At 40.6% G+C, this 14,727-nt stretch overlaps 1 protein-coding gene across 1 annotated transcript; it reads left to right on the forward strand.

Annotated features, from left to right (window-relative positions):
* Nucleotides 1-2,833: 2,833 nt before the first annotated feature.
* On the forward strand, nucleotides 2,834-14,162 carry bco2l (beta-carotene 15, 15-dioxygenase 2, like). The gene is made up of 12 exons (XM_063489123.1): nucleotides 2,834-2,870; nucleotides 4,645-4,822; nucleotides 5,057-5,268; nucleotides 5,660-5,775; nucleotides 5,872-5,974; nucleotides 7,726-7,866; nucleotides 10,351-10,511; nucleotides 10,947-11,117; nucleotides 11,611-11,748; nucleotides 12,441-12,623; nucleotides 12,814-12,924; nucleotides 13,696-14,162. The coding sequence occupies exons 1-12, from the start codon at nucleotides 2,837-2,839 to the stop codon at nucleotides 13,810-13,812; spliced, it is 1,665 nt and encodes a 554-aa protein (XP_063345193.1). The 5' UTR covers nucleotides 2,834-2,836; the 3' UTR covers nucleotides 13,813-14,162.
* The last annotated feature ends 565 nt before the right edge of the window (nucleotides 14,163-14,727 follow it).

A 14,727-nucleotide genomic window follows, 5' to 3' on the forward strand; every position in this document is an offset into this window, starting at 1 on the left:
GGCTACAGGAGTCCTGTCTTACATCTGAGACTTCCTGAAGCAAACACTGTGCTGTAATCAAAATAAATGTCACACTACTTCAGATGGCAGACTGGACTTCTTGCTCATGAATCATTTAGTTTCCTAGTTCACCACTAGATGGGACAATTTATCTGCTTAGACACCAAACTGATATATAGTAATTTATTTAAAAAAAAAAAAAAAAGGAAAGAAGGAAGAATAACAGAAAATCATGCTGTACTTGATTATGTATGCATTTGTAATGTGAGTCATTCAGAAAATCAACTTCTGTGAAGTAGGCTGCAGAGTCTGAAAAAGAGGTCAGACAAGACTTGGAGACTGACAGTGATAGTAAGACATATTTGTTCTCCACTGAGAACACCTTTGCCATGAACATGTGCAACTTGTAACAACATTTGAACCTACAGAAACAATTTTGCTTAAAAGTTAGGTTACAGCTGCTTGTTTAGAGTTTACAAGAGAAGCAAATTCTCCATGGGAAGAAAAAAAAAAACACTTGAAAGGCAACTACAGCAAACAAGCTTAGACATCCCCGGCTTATGTGTGCTTGTGTTTGCGTGCATGTCTGAGTGTGTTGGCGCGAGTGTAAGTGCACCTTAGTGTGTGTGTGTGTGAGAACTCCTCTACAGCTATCATATGTATTTATATATATAATTATTTGAAATCTAATTAAAATCACTCTTCTAATTAAAAAAAACATTGTTATACTTATTACAAGCCAGTGTCCAAAGCAGATGCCTCCTTTCCCCTTCCATTTTCTGATTAAACCTCTTGTATTCATTAATTTGATAGTGGCAAGATAATGAAGTGAGGTGGATGTTGAAGTGATATAGCTGCACAGAACAGGGGGGAAAAAAAGAGATTGTTAAAAAATGTGCATGAATAATAATGCAGTTTCTGTAGGAAAACACATAGACCTGACCTGAACTCTTACCCGCCTTTTTATTTAGCCCAAAACCTCTGATCACCCAAATATACTCCCTACCACTAATGCCTGTTTATACGAAGTAGAAGGTAGCCTGTCGTGTGCTGAGACGAGGCTCACTGGTTTTATGGCTGAGGAAAGCACAACACCTCATTTACTGGAACCCCACCCACCCCCCCTTTCCTCACCCCACTCCTGGGGGTTTGTAACAGATACAGTTCAGACCGCTTCCCCCCCATCAGAAGTGCAGCTGAACTCCGAATGACACCGAGTGCGAGGTTTATGGTTGGTTTGTGTCACACTGGGGCAGTAAACACTGCACTGGCCATTGCCGTTGTCAAGTGGCACAAACAAGAGACATTTTGCAGTAATGTATAAATATTATTGTGTGCTTTTGGCTGCAGCCAGCTGTGTGGTTTTTGAACTAATTTTCTCTTGCATACCTCTGTCACTGGTATGTGGTATGCCTGTATGAGTGTGTCTTTTGGTTTGTAGCAATAGTTCAGCCCACTCTGAACCCACTAATGTCCCAAATGTTTAGCTTTCTGCCTTTAAAAACATACACAGCTGTACTTTCCAGTGGCTGCCTTAGTTGCCATAGGCAGCGTGCTTTGAGCCAGAGGGCTCAAGTAAATCTGTCGGCTGTCTGCTGCTGATTTGCTTTTATCTTTGATGCTGATGTTACCAGAAGCCCTTCCCTGCTTTCTCGTTTGGGTTGATTGTTGCATGTTTATTTCATTTCTGTGTCTTTGTTTACTGTGGGTTTAAAATTCATTGCTAACTGTGCTTTAATACTCCCAGGATGGGGAATACTAATTTCATTTATTCTCGTGAGCACATCATGACCCAACTGGTCTCCTTACAGGTCTTGCACATACTTGCCTGCTCTCTCATTTTCAGTGTTAGAGAACGAAGAGGAGTAGTTGGAATTGGTGCGGTCTATTAAGATCTGTTTACAGCGTTCATATGTTCTTCACCTAATTTTGCATTTGTGTCCAGTATGTTTATGTCGCTACAGTTTACACTCACTGCTGCAATAGATCATAGCCTCTATCAAACATGGCATTTTAAACATGCTGCATATTCCTGCATAAAACATCTCCCAAAACATCTTTTGCACTCGTATCTGCACGTTAGTTCGGAGTAATTTATTTTTTGTGCCACTGTGTCTTTTAGAGCAAGAGTGGAACATCGTACCTGCAGCTACCACTGGAATTACACTAAAAATATTCCTCATCACCTTTGTTTATACACATACTTTTGCAGTCGGCACCAGTGTATTGCAATCTCTAGTTTCATCAGTCCACATGAAAGAGATAACAAGCAGTGTAACCTACTGCTACGTATAATAACATTTACAGTAATTACAGACATTTTATATAATTTGATTTTAGTACAAATACACAGGGACCTTGACTGCATTGGAAAACACACATTATGTGAAGCTATGCAGAGCAGAACAGGATCAGATGAAAGCAGTAAACATGCACTCACTATGGGCAGTGGCACAGACATTTACAGTATTAATAAAAAACAGGATCATAATGTTACGTGGCTTTTTCAGTTCATGAGCTTATCCCTTTTGACTGATTTTACACCCAGAGCAGCTCATTTCATTTCATTCATTTGATTGTATATAGGTAAACAGTGAAAATGTTTTTTGTCTGTTTGCTAAACTTAAGATATCAAGGCTAAAATATTATGAAGATGACCATGTTTTGCTTTTTTCCCGCTCCACTTGTTAATGATTTACTAGACTTGTATTCTGTTAGTATTGTATTGTTTAGTGCCTGGATTCAGTTACTTAACAAGGGTCCAAAGGTTGAAGGTTTTTCTCCCGCACTGCATAAATCCTGTGTATTTCTCTGCTCAAACACAGACCAACAAGCCATGTCCAAGACCGCAGAGCCCCAAACACGCAGCTGTGAGTAGAAACCTCTTTCCGATAATGTAGCCAGAAGATGTGCACATATGCGTAAGAAGAATGAAATATGACTGAACCCGTTCTTTTCCTGATATATTTTATTGCATTATAAAATATGTAATAGCTCCGCGTTTAGTAACTGGTGAATTGAGCTCACTTCAGCCTGTTTTCTACATAAACACTAAAACCTCGAAGCCCTTACAAGAGGCTGCTTTTTGTTACCCGTGACTAAGAGCAGGAGTAAGTAAATCAAAATCTCAAGTACAATAAAAAAACAAATGCGTCGAGATATGTGGCGCTATTAGACTTTGTCGCCTCCCCCTTTTACAAAAGAGAGGCAGTTTGATAGCATCAAATGTAAAAAAAAAAAGCCTTTCCATACAGTTCCACACAAAATATAGGCTTGCATTCAGTTAATGCAGTTAGGCCTGCTAGTCATAATGTTGCATTTCGAAATCAGAGCTGCAAGTTACAAAAAGAAGTGCTGGCATTTTGTATTGTTCCTGCTCCAAGGACTGCTGAAGCAGAGCTGGTAAAAGAATATGCACAATGTCTCATTAACAGCTTTTAGTCATTCTCAGCTGTTAACTCGAAGAGCGGCTGACAGGCCCCTACACAGTGACAAAAAAAAGAGAAAAGAACATAAATTAAAAAGATGTGCAGGATTATAGCAGCAAATTCTAACGAGGTCATTCATTTGTATCCTGACTGTACTGTTGGTGCTAGAAGGGAAACAATTCATTAAAGAAATAGCTGTTGCAAATAAACTACTGTTGCACTTATCCAAAAAAAAAAAAAAAAAAGAAAGAAAGAAAAAGAAATATATATTAAAAAAAAAAGTAATACCTGAAGCTATTATCAACAACAGTTCTGGGCTTGCCAGTGCTGCTGTTTTGTTTTCAAGAAACTTAATTTTGAATGTAGCAGTAGGAAGCTCAGAAAATAGCCTCCTAAAAATGACAGACACACATTTAGGCGTCATTTGCAATGCTGCTGTAATCACATTCGAAACCCACCCAAATCAACATAGTAAGAGATTGTTAAAGCCTACTGTGGTTATATCTCCCATCACACATTCCCATTTTTATTGCCTGTTGTATTCGTGTGACAGCAATGAGCGAAATTCTCGCTCTGCTGATTTGCCGCAATAACGTGGTCAGGAAAACTGCGATATTGTACGCTAAGCTCAGCATGGTGCCCCGCGCTGAACCCTGAGTGTTTTGCTTTTGCTAATCACGTCACTCTCATATATATTTTACAGTTCACATTATGAGGAGAGATATGAGGTAGTGAACAGGAATGGGTTATTGAATAACAGATAAGACAGGCAGTGCAGGTGTCATTTGTAGTGCATGACCCCGGAGAGCCGTGTTTTCATACTAGCAGGAGCTGTTAAAGCACAAACCGTCTCCTATCAGAGATAATGAATGTTTCACAAAACCACTTCCCTTCACATGCAGAGTTTAAATGTTTGAATTGAGGATAACCAAACATCGGAAGAGCCAACAGAGGACATATAAGATGGAGTTGTTTACACAATTATCTCACAATAAATAAAGGTTTGCTAATTAGTCACATCCAAGGCCCCCAGTTAGTGACATCACATGGTTTATGTCTACGATCTAACTTCACTTTCTCCTTCAGAGTCGTTTAAGAAATGCAAGTCTGCAGCAACATGTTACCCACCAGTAAACCCCTATGTGCATACGACCAGTAGTATGTGTACTATAATGTGCTTTACCAGCCTTTCAGCGCTTCTTCTCTCCTCCCTCAGTATCCAGTAGGCAGAGATGTCCGCAGGCCAGTGGACTCGAATGCTTGGCGCCTCTGGTCCGTTCTGCAGAGGAAACCCCCGACCCCATCCCTACAACCATAAAGGGAACAATTCCACCTTGGATCAATGGGAGCTTTCTGAGAAATGGTCCTGGGAAATTTGAATTTGGAACAGACAGGTATTTGAGGAACACTATGAAAAAAAAACAACATGTATTACCATGGTAGATTGTAAACACATCCCTGTACTGTAGATAGAAAAGATTTTTCCTCAGTGTTTGTTGAATAAGACACCGATTCCTCAAATGATCCTTTTTTCCACTCTCTTCTGTCTCATAATTCTCACAGCATTCCCTCTACTTTGTCTTACATGAATATCCTGCCTGGAAATTAATTCTCTTTTTCGCTCTCAGATACACCCACTGGTTTGATGGCATGGCCATGATGCACAGGTTCCACATCCGTGAGGGCAATGTCACTTACAGCAGCCGCTTCCTTAGGAGTGACTCATTTGTCGAAAACTCAGAGAAGAACCGCATCGTGGTTTCAGAGTTTGGGACATTAGCCATGCCTGATCCCTGCAAGAACATCTTTGCACGCTTCTTGTCACGCTTTCAGACTCCGAGTACGTGCGTCTTCTTTACATATTGCATTTTCCCGTGTGTACTCTGCTTCTGCAGTGGTGTAGCACTAGAGCTGCCAAATACAGTGTTACACCATTTACTATATCAGGTTACCAGCACAAAGTAAAAATCAAACAAAAAAATATGTGAGAAGAAAAGTATATATGGATATTCTTTCTTCAGTGCCCAGGTTCTTGACTCCACAGCAAAAGGCTTTTGCAGACAAATGAAAGCTGGGACATTACATTGTGTTTTTTATTGAGGTAAAAAGAGCACAAGTCAATATTTGCGAGTTTGGATCTCGTCGTGTGTATGCTGTAAGGGAATGGGGATCAAAAGGATGGCATAAAGTGCTCTGCTAAAGAGCTACATTTGATATGTTTTGACTCCCAGAGCCAACAGATAATGCCAATGTGAACTTTGTCAAGTACAAGGGGGACTATTACGTGAGTACAGAAACCAACTACATGAGGAGAGTAAATCCACAAAGCCTGGAGACGAAAAAGAAAGTGAGTCAGTGAGAAATGTGTCTTTTGACTGCATGTTCCAGCTTTTCTATAGCGAGGTCAATGATCAGAATGGTGTGTATTTTATTTTTTTATAAGGTGGACTGGAGTCAGTTTATCGCTGTCAACTCAGCTTCAGCCCATCCACACTACGACCGCGATGGTTCCACGTACAACATGGGCAACTCATACAGCAGAAGTGGTAACCTGTCTTTGCTCTTTCCTTCTCAGTAGTTTACCATGTTGAGCTATGATTGGAATTTATATGATGTTCACACCCCAAAAGCCACATTCCTGTAATGCATCTATATCCTCCTACTTGACACACACACACACGCGCATGTTTATTTGCTTCCAACAGTAGTCCCACAATAATCTCCTGTTTGTAAGCTCCCTGTGGGTGTTATATACCAGGTATTAATAGGATAATCTCTGGTGACAACTTTACAAAGCCTTGTAAAGCCCTATTGACAAACATAAAATGCCATATCTGGTCCATTTTCTCTCCAACTTTCATCTTCTGAGTTCTTCAATGCAATACTTTGCACCATCTGGTTTCAGGGTTCCTGCCATCAAAGTACTCAATCGCTTCAGTCACCTCCTCCAAATATTTTCTTCTTACCCCTTCCTGCAGCAAACATCAACCGCTGCCCTTTAGGGAGTCACTTTGATTTCAACACGTGCATAGTTCCTCGGGGCCACTCATTCATTTTTCACTTGCTTTCACTTGCATCATCCCCCACCCTTGCTTCTTGTTACAATCACCCTTGACAGCTTGTGTGACTCTGGCAATCCCCCCATGTCAGCATTAAACAGCATTTTCTTTTTGGGATCAACTGTCCCACAAACAGCAACATTCGACTCCACACAGAAGCTGCTACTTTTGCTGGTTTTGCTAGGTGTTATGGCAGAAGGTGGTTCTATGCTAAACAGCCTTTTACCTTCAGTCAAAATCAGCCTCAGCTCGACTTTATGCAATCTACTCAATAGTAATGCAGTCCTTCTATGAGGGCATGGATGGAAAGAAATCCATTCTCACTCATTCTGACAACTGTATTTAATATAATGATGACAGGTCAAAGCAGCTCCCACCTTTATGCTTTGTCTAACCACGCTACATTCAGAACATCTTCTCATTTCCATTTTCAGCCTGCTTTTTCCAGTTTTCGACATGTTTCTTCTTTTTCCATGCCGGTCTGCTCTTGTTAGTTAAAATGAGTACTGTAAAGTTTATCTGAGCTGCATCATCATTATCTGCATCATTACCTCCGCGTCAAAAGCCTCTTTCAAGCGCTCACTGTCTCCAATTAACTTTTGATGTCCTCTTCATCTTCATCACACTCAGTTCAGAATATCCGCACAACCACCTGGCACATGCACGTCAATCCATTGGATCCAGGCCACCGTCTCTGTGCAACAGACCTTCACCACTGTGCTTACTTTCTCAGTTAAGGAGAGTTACACTGTCATAATATTAAGTAAAGGCGGTGGTTTGTTAAAGTTACTGCACTAATTGCTCAGAAGTCTCTCCAGTTTTGTAAATCTCAGTGCGCTTCACCTTGCAGGCTTCATACTGACCCACAGTCCCTTCCAGATCACTTAATCAAGGTTCGCTGGTCTTCCGAAGCCTGCCAGTTATACTCTTGCACTCTATGAATCTGCCATTCCCGGGAACTGCCACTGATCCTCAAAGAGGACTTCAGGCTTGTTGACTCCAGTTCATCTGTCATCTTTACTATCAATATTTTTTGTTGCTGGTTTTTTGATGATGAAGATGATAGATGAAATAGGGGTGGTGTTTAGAGTGGTCCTTGCTTGTAAATTGTCTGTATGCTCGCTAAAGATAAACCTCAAGATCTTTAAAGTTCTGTCCTCAGGTTTGTCTCTATGTATCTTTGTGGCTTTGAAATAAAGTCAGCCTAATAACACAAGGTGATTTTGGACATTCTTTAGGATTTTTCTACAACATCATCCGTGTGCCTCCTCCTGAGGAGAAGGCAGCAATGGAGGACTCAGCCGACCTGAGTGGAGCCAAAGTGATCTGCTCCATCCCTGCAGCTGATCCCAGGAAGCCTTCCTATTTCCACAGCTTTGGTGAGAAACACACTACAGCATAATAAAGAGTTCCCCCCTCCTCGCTTTTTAAAGTTGTCTGCATGCTGGATGTAAACTGAAGTAAAATTAATGAATTCTGGGAGAGTTTTTGCTTTTTTTCCAGCACTGGCTGGGTCAATCTACTTCAGTGAAACTTTTTAATGCTCTTATTAATCACTGATTTTAATTCCAGTCTCGCCCTCCTTTTTGTCATTCACAGTTCCTTTGTCTTTCCTTTCAGCTCTCTGTATCTCTCCTCCTCTTTTTAATTCTACCTCCAAGTTTCACACTTTTTTCAGCGAAGTATTTACTGTAGTTTTTTCCACGGCTTAAATCTGACAGGACTGCTAACAAGATAGCTATAATTTGCATGTTAATGTTTCAATGTTTGTTGTCCAAATGTTATTCAGCTTCTGCTTGTCTACACACTCACCGGTGTCTTACTTACAACTAACTAGCGCCAGGCTGGACCCTCTTTGCCACCAGAACTGTCTTAATTCTTCATTGCATAGATTCAACAAGGTGCTGGTGTGGCGACCCACTAGAAGGCTCCACTCACACCCAAGCCTGGAGGTGTTGTGTTTGGACGCGATATGCTGAGTTAATGTCTGGAGGTGAATAAAGTTGGAGTGGAAAACTAGACCTCCTGTGTCGTGTGTCCCATGCCTCCATACTGGAAACATTACTTAGAGGTTTTGCTACATATTGACATGGCAGCATCATACAGTTGCTGCAGATTTGTCAGCTGCACATCCATGATGTGAATCTCCCATTCCTCCACATCCTCAAGGTGCTCTACTGGATTGAGATCTGGTGACTGTAGGTTTCATTTGAGGACAGTGAACTCATTACGATATTGAAGAAACCAGGTTGAGATGACAGAAATTTGTGAAAGCACCCATCAGAAGATGGGTACATTTGGTCCGCAATAATATGTCAGGCAGGCTGTGGTGTTTAAACGATGCTCAGTTGGTACTAAGGGCCCCAATATGTGTGATGAAACTATTCCACAGCACTGACATCAGCCTGAATCATTCATACAGACAAGCTGGACCTATGCTTTCATGCTGTTGTGCTCAACTCTGACCCTACGGTCCAAATGTTGCAGCAGAAATTGAGACTTTTGTCCAATTTTGGTAACCCTGTGCAAATTGTAGCCTCATCATGCTGTTCTTAGCTGACAGAAGCTTAGCTTATAAGTGGTTATCTTAGTTACTGGTGCTTTCTTATGAACTGGAAGCAGTCTGGTCATTCTCCTCTGACCTCTGACATTTTCCCCAGATAATCGCCACTATTTGGATGCTGTGTGGGAAAGTCCCAGAAGATGAGAAGTTTCTGATACAAACAGGCCAGCCCGTCAATGACCATGTCACATTCAAAGTCACTTAAATCACCTTTCTTCCTAATTCTGATGCTTGGTTTGAACTACTGAATGTTTTGCTGCCTTATGATTGGCTGATAACTTAACAAGCAGTTGAACAGGTCAACCTAACTATGGGGCTGTGAGTGTGGATATCTGTAAAAGATCTATAAGAATACTGTTGACCATTTATGGAAAACTATATTTGGTGAAAATTGTGATGAGGGGTAGGATCTGCTGGGAGAACAAATTCCTCTCATAAACAAACACTGGGTGTGAGTAAGGTCAATATCATAAAAAGCTTTGCATGCAATATGAAGGTTATTGTTGTGGAGGAAGGTTTAGCAGGCTAATGACTGTGTGAAAACGAGTTGGGTTAATATGACTACACAGACCATGATTAGATGTTACCAATCAGCTGAAGCAAACAGTTCATAAATAAGCTACTGATAATTAAACTTAAGCTGACACTAGCTAATGAAAGCCTCATTCTTTGGTTGCTCTAACCCAGTCTTGCCCCACTTGGCTGTTACATTGCTTCAGTTCCCTGATTATATCTATGTCTATATTACTGGCAGCCCACCCATGTGCTGGCAGACTTTCAGACACTCAGCAATCCAGGTTGCGTACCACATCTCTTGGTAGAGTTGCTGGATGCTTATGTTTAGTGTTTATGTGCAAAAGCAAATGTCTTGATGCTAGACTTGAACCTAATGTTCCGGTTACATGCAGGGTACATACTGATGGTTGATAAACTAAAGGGAAAACAGGACCCTTTAATACCTATTAGAAATCTGGTGGCTCTGTTATACCGTGGGGGTGTTTCCTGGCATGGTGTGGGTCCACTTGTCTTCTTAGAGTGTAACGTAGCCTTAAATCTAAAACATTCAAGTTACCAATATGATTTTTGCTAGTTTTTCCTGTAATTTGTCACCAGTCTGTAAATAACTGCTGAAATAATGTGAGAGTTTTAGCCTTAGTTTCCCCAAAACAGCACTGATTAGTTACACTACACCTGCAACAACAGTGGAATTCATTGCTACACCATGCACACGACACCAAGGTAAATCTTTTATGTATCTTTTAATGCAGCCACTTCTTACTGTGTGTGCCTCCCTCTCTAGTCATGTCGGAGAACTATATTGTGTTTGTCGAGCAGCCAATCAAGATAGACCTGCTGAAGTTCATGCTGTACAGAATACAGGGGAAGAGCTTTAGCAAAGTCATGACCTGGGAGCCTCAGCATGCAACAATCTTCCATCTGGTCAACAGACACACTGGAAAGGTGACATATATTATAACGCATATTTACTGTATACAATCTAGGGTAAAACAGGAAACACACAATCACAACCAGCTGCCGAGGAGTCGGAACAGGAAAAAAAAAAGGAAAGCTGTAAGCTGATCTCTTCATGCACTATTACATTTTTTTCATATTTATTTTGATGAAACTACACTCTGATGGTGTAGCCTTTCCTCATGTGTTGTTGCTCTCAATTTTTTCATCTCATTACACAGCATACCCATTAAGCATATAATAACAAACTTTCAAAATGATAAGGTGCAACTCAATAACATTCGTGCCAAGCGGGGAGCTTGTCTTCAATTGTGAAAAAACAGCACATCACCTCGTTTGTCTTTTATTTTTTTTAACTTTGTCTTATTTTCTTGATATTGTACAAATCTGAGTCCTCACTGGTTGATGTTTCTGGTCTGACAGAAGAGTGAAGTGAAGTACTATACAGGACCCATGTTTACGCTCCATCAAATCAACGCTTTTGAGGACAGTGGGTTCTTGGTTATGGACATGTGCTGTGGGGACGATGGCGAGCTCATTGGGGAGTTCACGCTGGAGAACCTCAGAAGAAATTCAGGAGAAGAAATAGACGAGGTAAATGCCTTGAGTTTGTTAGTTTGTTATCAGTGAACAGCTCAGATTGAAATGCTGGCTTTTACCAAAACAACAACACGAGTGACTTCCACATAATGGTGTTTTTGTATCCATCATTGTTCAGCTAGTATTTTGTTTTGCATTCATAACATTACCCTCATCCACCCTGAAACCTAAAATATGAATCAGCGAGGATTTGTGGAGGATTTGTCTGTTTCTTAGGCATAGACTGTTCAATTGCCTCTGATGTTTTCTTATTTTTTTCTTCCTCTTCTTCTTACTTGTCAGTTTCCAAAGAAATAGACTTTGGAAATATCTGTGATTTCAGATGTGGTGGAGTGTATTACTTTCATCAAAACATAGGAACATGGTTTTGTGACAGTACTTTGTGTCTGTTTGGCTGTGATTGTTCCTGAGGTTGCGTCGCACCTTTTATTCAAACACAGATAGTTGGGAGGGTTTTTTTTCATATTCCTCTGATTTCTTTTGGCAGTTTTATAACTCATTGTGCAGAAACCTTCCAAGAAGATATGTCCTGCCTCTGACCGTGGATGAACAAACTCCTGCAGATGAAAATCTTATCACTTTGCATAACTGCAAAGCCACGGCGAGGATGACAAAACCTGGAGAGGTAGGAGCCAATAGCATGCATTTCCTGCCTTCAGTAGTAATATTTTTAACAGTACATTACTGGTTGTACTGGGAACAGGTGAAGACGGAGGCCTATAATCATGATGAATACAACCAATTTACTCCCACACATTCTCTGCAATTATCCAGCGTGATGAAAGTTACTTTTTGCAAGAGAGTAATTTCATGAGTTACAGCAGATAAAAATGATGTGTCCACTATTCAAGTGAATAATTAGAGTTTAACGGCTTATGTATCCTCACACATACTCGCTCTCCAACGCTTTCTTACAGCAGAATAAAGCTGAAAGAAAAATGTGATCTTTTAGTTGTCATGACTACCTGTGTGACACTGTCCTCCGTTGTTGTTCCGAGAGTGCATGCAGCAACTGAAAAACATCTGTTAAAGTGCTCCTGCGACCAGAGTCACAGAAAAAAAGATAAAAGAAAACTGAGAAAAATCTTGCTTGCTCGTTGCATGTGAAGTTACATTTATTTCTAAAGTAAAATGAAGAGAAATTCATTTATTGTTAACTAATGGATGCTCTGGCCCTTTTGCAGGAATCCATTCATTTCCCTGTCAGAGAGAACAATGCTGTACTGATTTGCAGGACCAAGGAAATCATGTCTGTCACTATGTCTCAATTTTTGGCTAAAGTCTTGCACTGATTTGAGCAAAATCCTCATCCTGCAGGTTTACATGACCCACGAGGAGCTTCACAATGATGAGCTGCTGCAGTTCGGTGGCCTTGAGTTCCCTCAGATCAATTATCACCAGTTCAATGGCAGGCCTTACCGCTACTTCTACTCCTGTGGCTTTGGACATGTTTTCAGTGACTCCCTGCTCAAGATGGATGTCCACACCAAGGAGCTTAAGGTTTTCTATCAGTCAAAGAGTACACTTAGAGAAACCTCATTGTTAACTGAGCCGGGTATTACCACATCAAAGCTATTTCTACTTCTGTTTCTTTATCATAGCGAGGGCAGCAGTAGGTTGTGTGAGTTGGTTTTCTAACATGAAAAAGTTGAGAGTAAGGGGTATGTTTATGTGATCTTCCCCTGTCTAGGCGTGGCGTTATCCCGGCTTGTACCCGTCTGAGCCTGTCTTTGTTGCTTCGCCTAAAGCTACTGAGGAAGATGATGGAGTTGTCTTGTCTGTCATCATCACGCCCAGAGAAGTAATTGAAACCATTTATCTGAGAGAGATATTCACCTTTTATGCTATTTGTGCATCACTGTTACAGACAAATAAGGCTAAAATTAGTTTGTCAACACAATAAAAACGAGCAGACAACTGTGAAAATGTATGTGGCCCGGATATGGCCATTTGTATTTTCTTCTAGGCTAGCCTGACTGATCCATCCAGGGTGAGTCTGGGGCTAGATGTCATGTGCTTTATAATATTTTAAGAAACACAACATTTGACTGTGCCATAAACTTAGCCAGAAGGGCCAAAAGTAGCCAAAATAATACCAAAATGTGCTACCTGAGTCCACACGGTGACGTCTATATGACTGTGAGTCATTTACCTTCACAGAGCATTTCTTATATTGTAATGCTTACTCTGAGTTTCTTTAATCTTGCCTGTGGCAATACTACACTAAACACTTTTAAACAATAAAAGCTAAATTGAAAAACCCATTGTGGAAACTAACTGGAACTAAACTGAATTTGAAAAGAAAACACACACACACACACATAAAAAACTAATGAAGAATATAAACAGAAATTGGGTGTATACAATGAAATTTATAGAGGAAAAAATATACATAATAACAAACAGACTTTGTTATACTTTCATTGCAACCTGAGCAGACATATATTTTTACTATGCACGGGAGAAGACAAATGCTTTGGTGCTCTCGGTATCATTATAGCAAGAAGGGAGATCTGTGACCTTTTTTCCCCCTTCCAATAACATAATCTTCCTCCTCTGTATCTGTTTCCAGGAGAAAAGTACTTTCCTGCTTGTTCTGGATGCCAAGACCTTCTCTGAGGTGGGCAGAGCGGAGGTCCCTGTCAATATCCCATATGGGACCCATGGTGTGTTTAATGAGATGGGCTAGATTTGCCACTCTTTGCAACTCTGTGGCAAATTGCTGAAATTGAACCAGCAACCAGCCACTTTATCCACAAAATAGAAAATCTCTGTCGATGTCGTTCTCTGTAAAACTCCTGAACTGTAAAAGACAGAAAGAAATAAGAGCTTGGAAAAACTGCACACTCATGCCATTTGTTTGTGCCTCCTTGATGGGAATAGGTGCATGTCCCCACCGTGTGCTGCCATTACTGTTAGAAAGATGGCAATCTTTTGGAGGCTAACAAGACAGAGAGCCCAGCATGGCATCAGAACACTGATATAGTTTGTCCTCTATGTGTCCTCGTGATCTCTTGTAAGAATTTCAAATTGTGCTTTCCTTTCAGTGCATACATTAAAATAAAATATGTTTCCCTTTTTTTTCGGTTAAAGTGTTTTTGCATCATCATACCACTGGAAACGCTATACTCCCAGGGAGAACAGAACAGCACTTAGGATACATAAAAATGCATCAGAGGAAATTCAATTTCTGTCAAAGTAATGTGATAGAAATGGACAACGTCTGAAATGCCTGGAAAACAAATGGAACTAACTGGTCGATAGCCTCCAGAGAGTCTAGCGGAGGTCACATCAGAAATTTGGTGTTGTCCATCCAAAACAAAACCCCAAACAAAGTTGTCATATGCATAAACACTAACATTTAGGACTTTGCATAGAGTGGCTTGTTATTTCATTCTATTAAGCCACGAGCCGAACAGAACAGTGCAATACACAGACTCTACCCATTGTGTGAAGTGGCCTACTATAGCGGCACTTGTCTCGCCACAATTGACTTTAATGATACTTATTTCATTGGCAATTTTCCCTCTTACATTGATTTGAATGGGCTGATTTGAACTGAATTTAGGCTCATCAGCTGGAAGCTGTGGCGTTTCAACTATAT

This window comes from Pelmatolapia mariae, linkage group LG12 (genome assembly GCF_036321145.2).
Source record: "Pelmatolapia mariae isolate MD_Pm_ZW linkage group LG12, Pm_UMD_F_2, whole genome shotgun sequence".
In the NCBI taxonomy this organism is placed as follows: domain Eukaryota; kingdom Metazoa; phylum Chordata; class Actinopteri; order Cichliformes; family Cichlidae; genus Pelmatolapia; species Pelmatolapia mariae.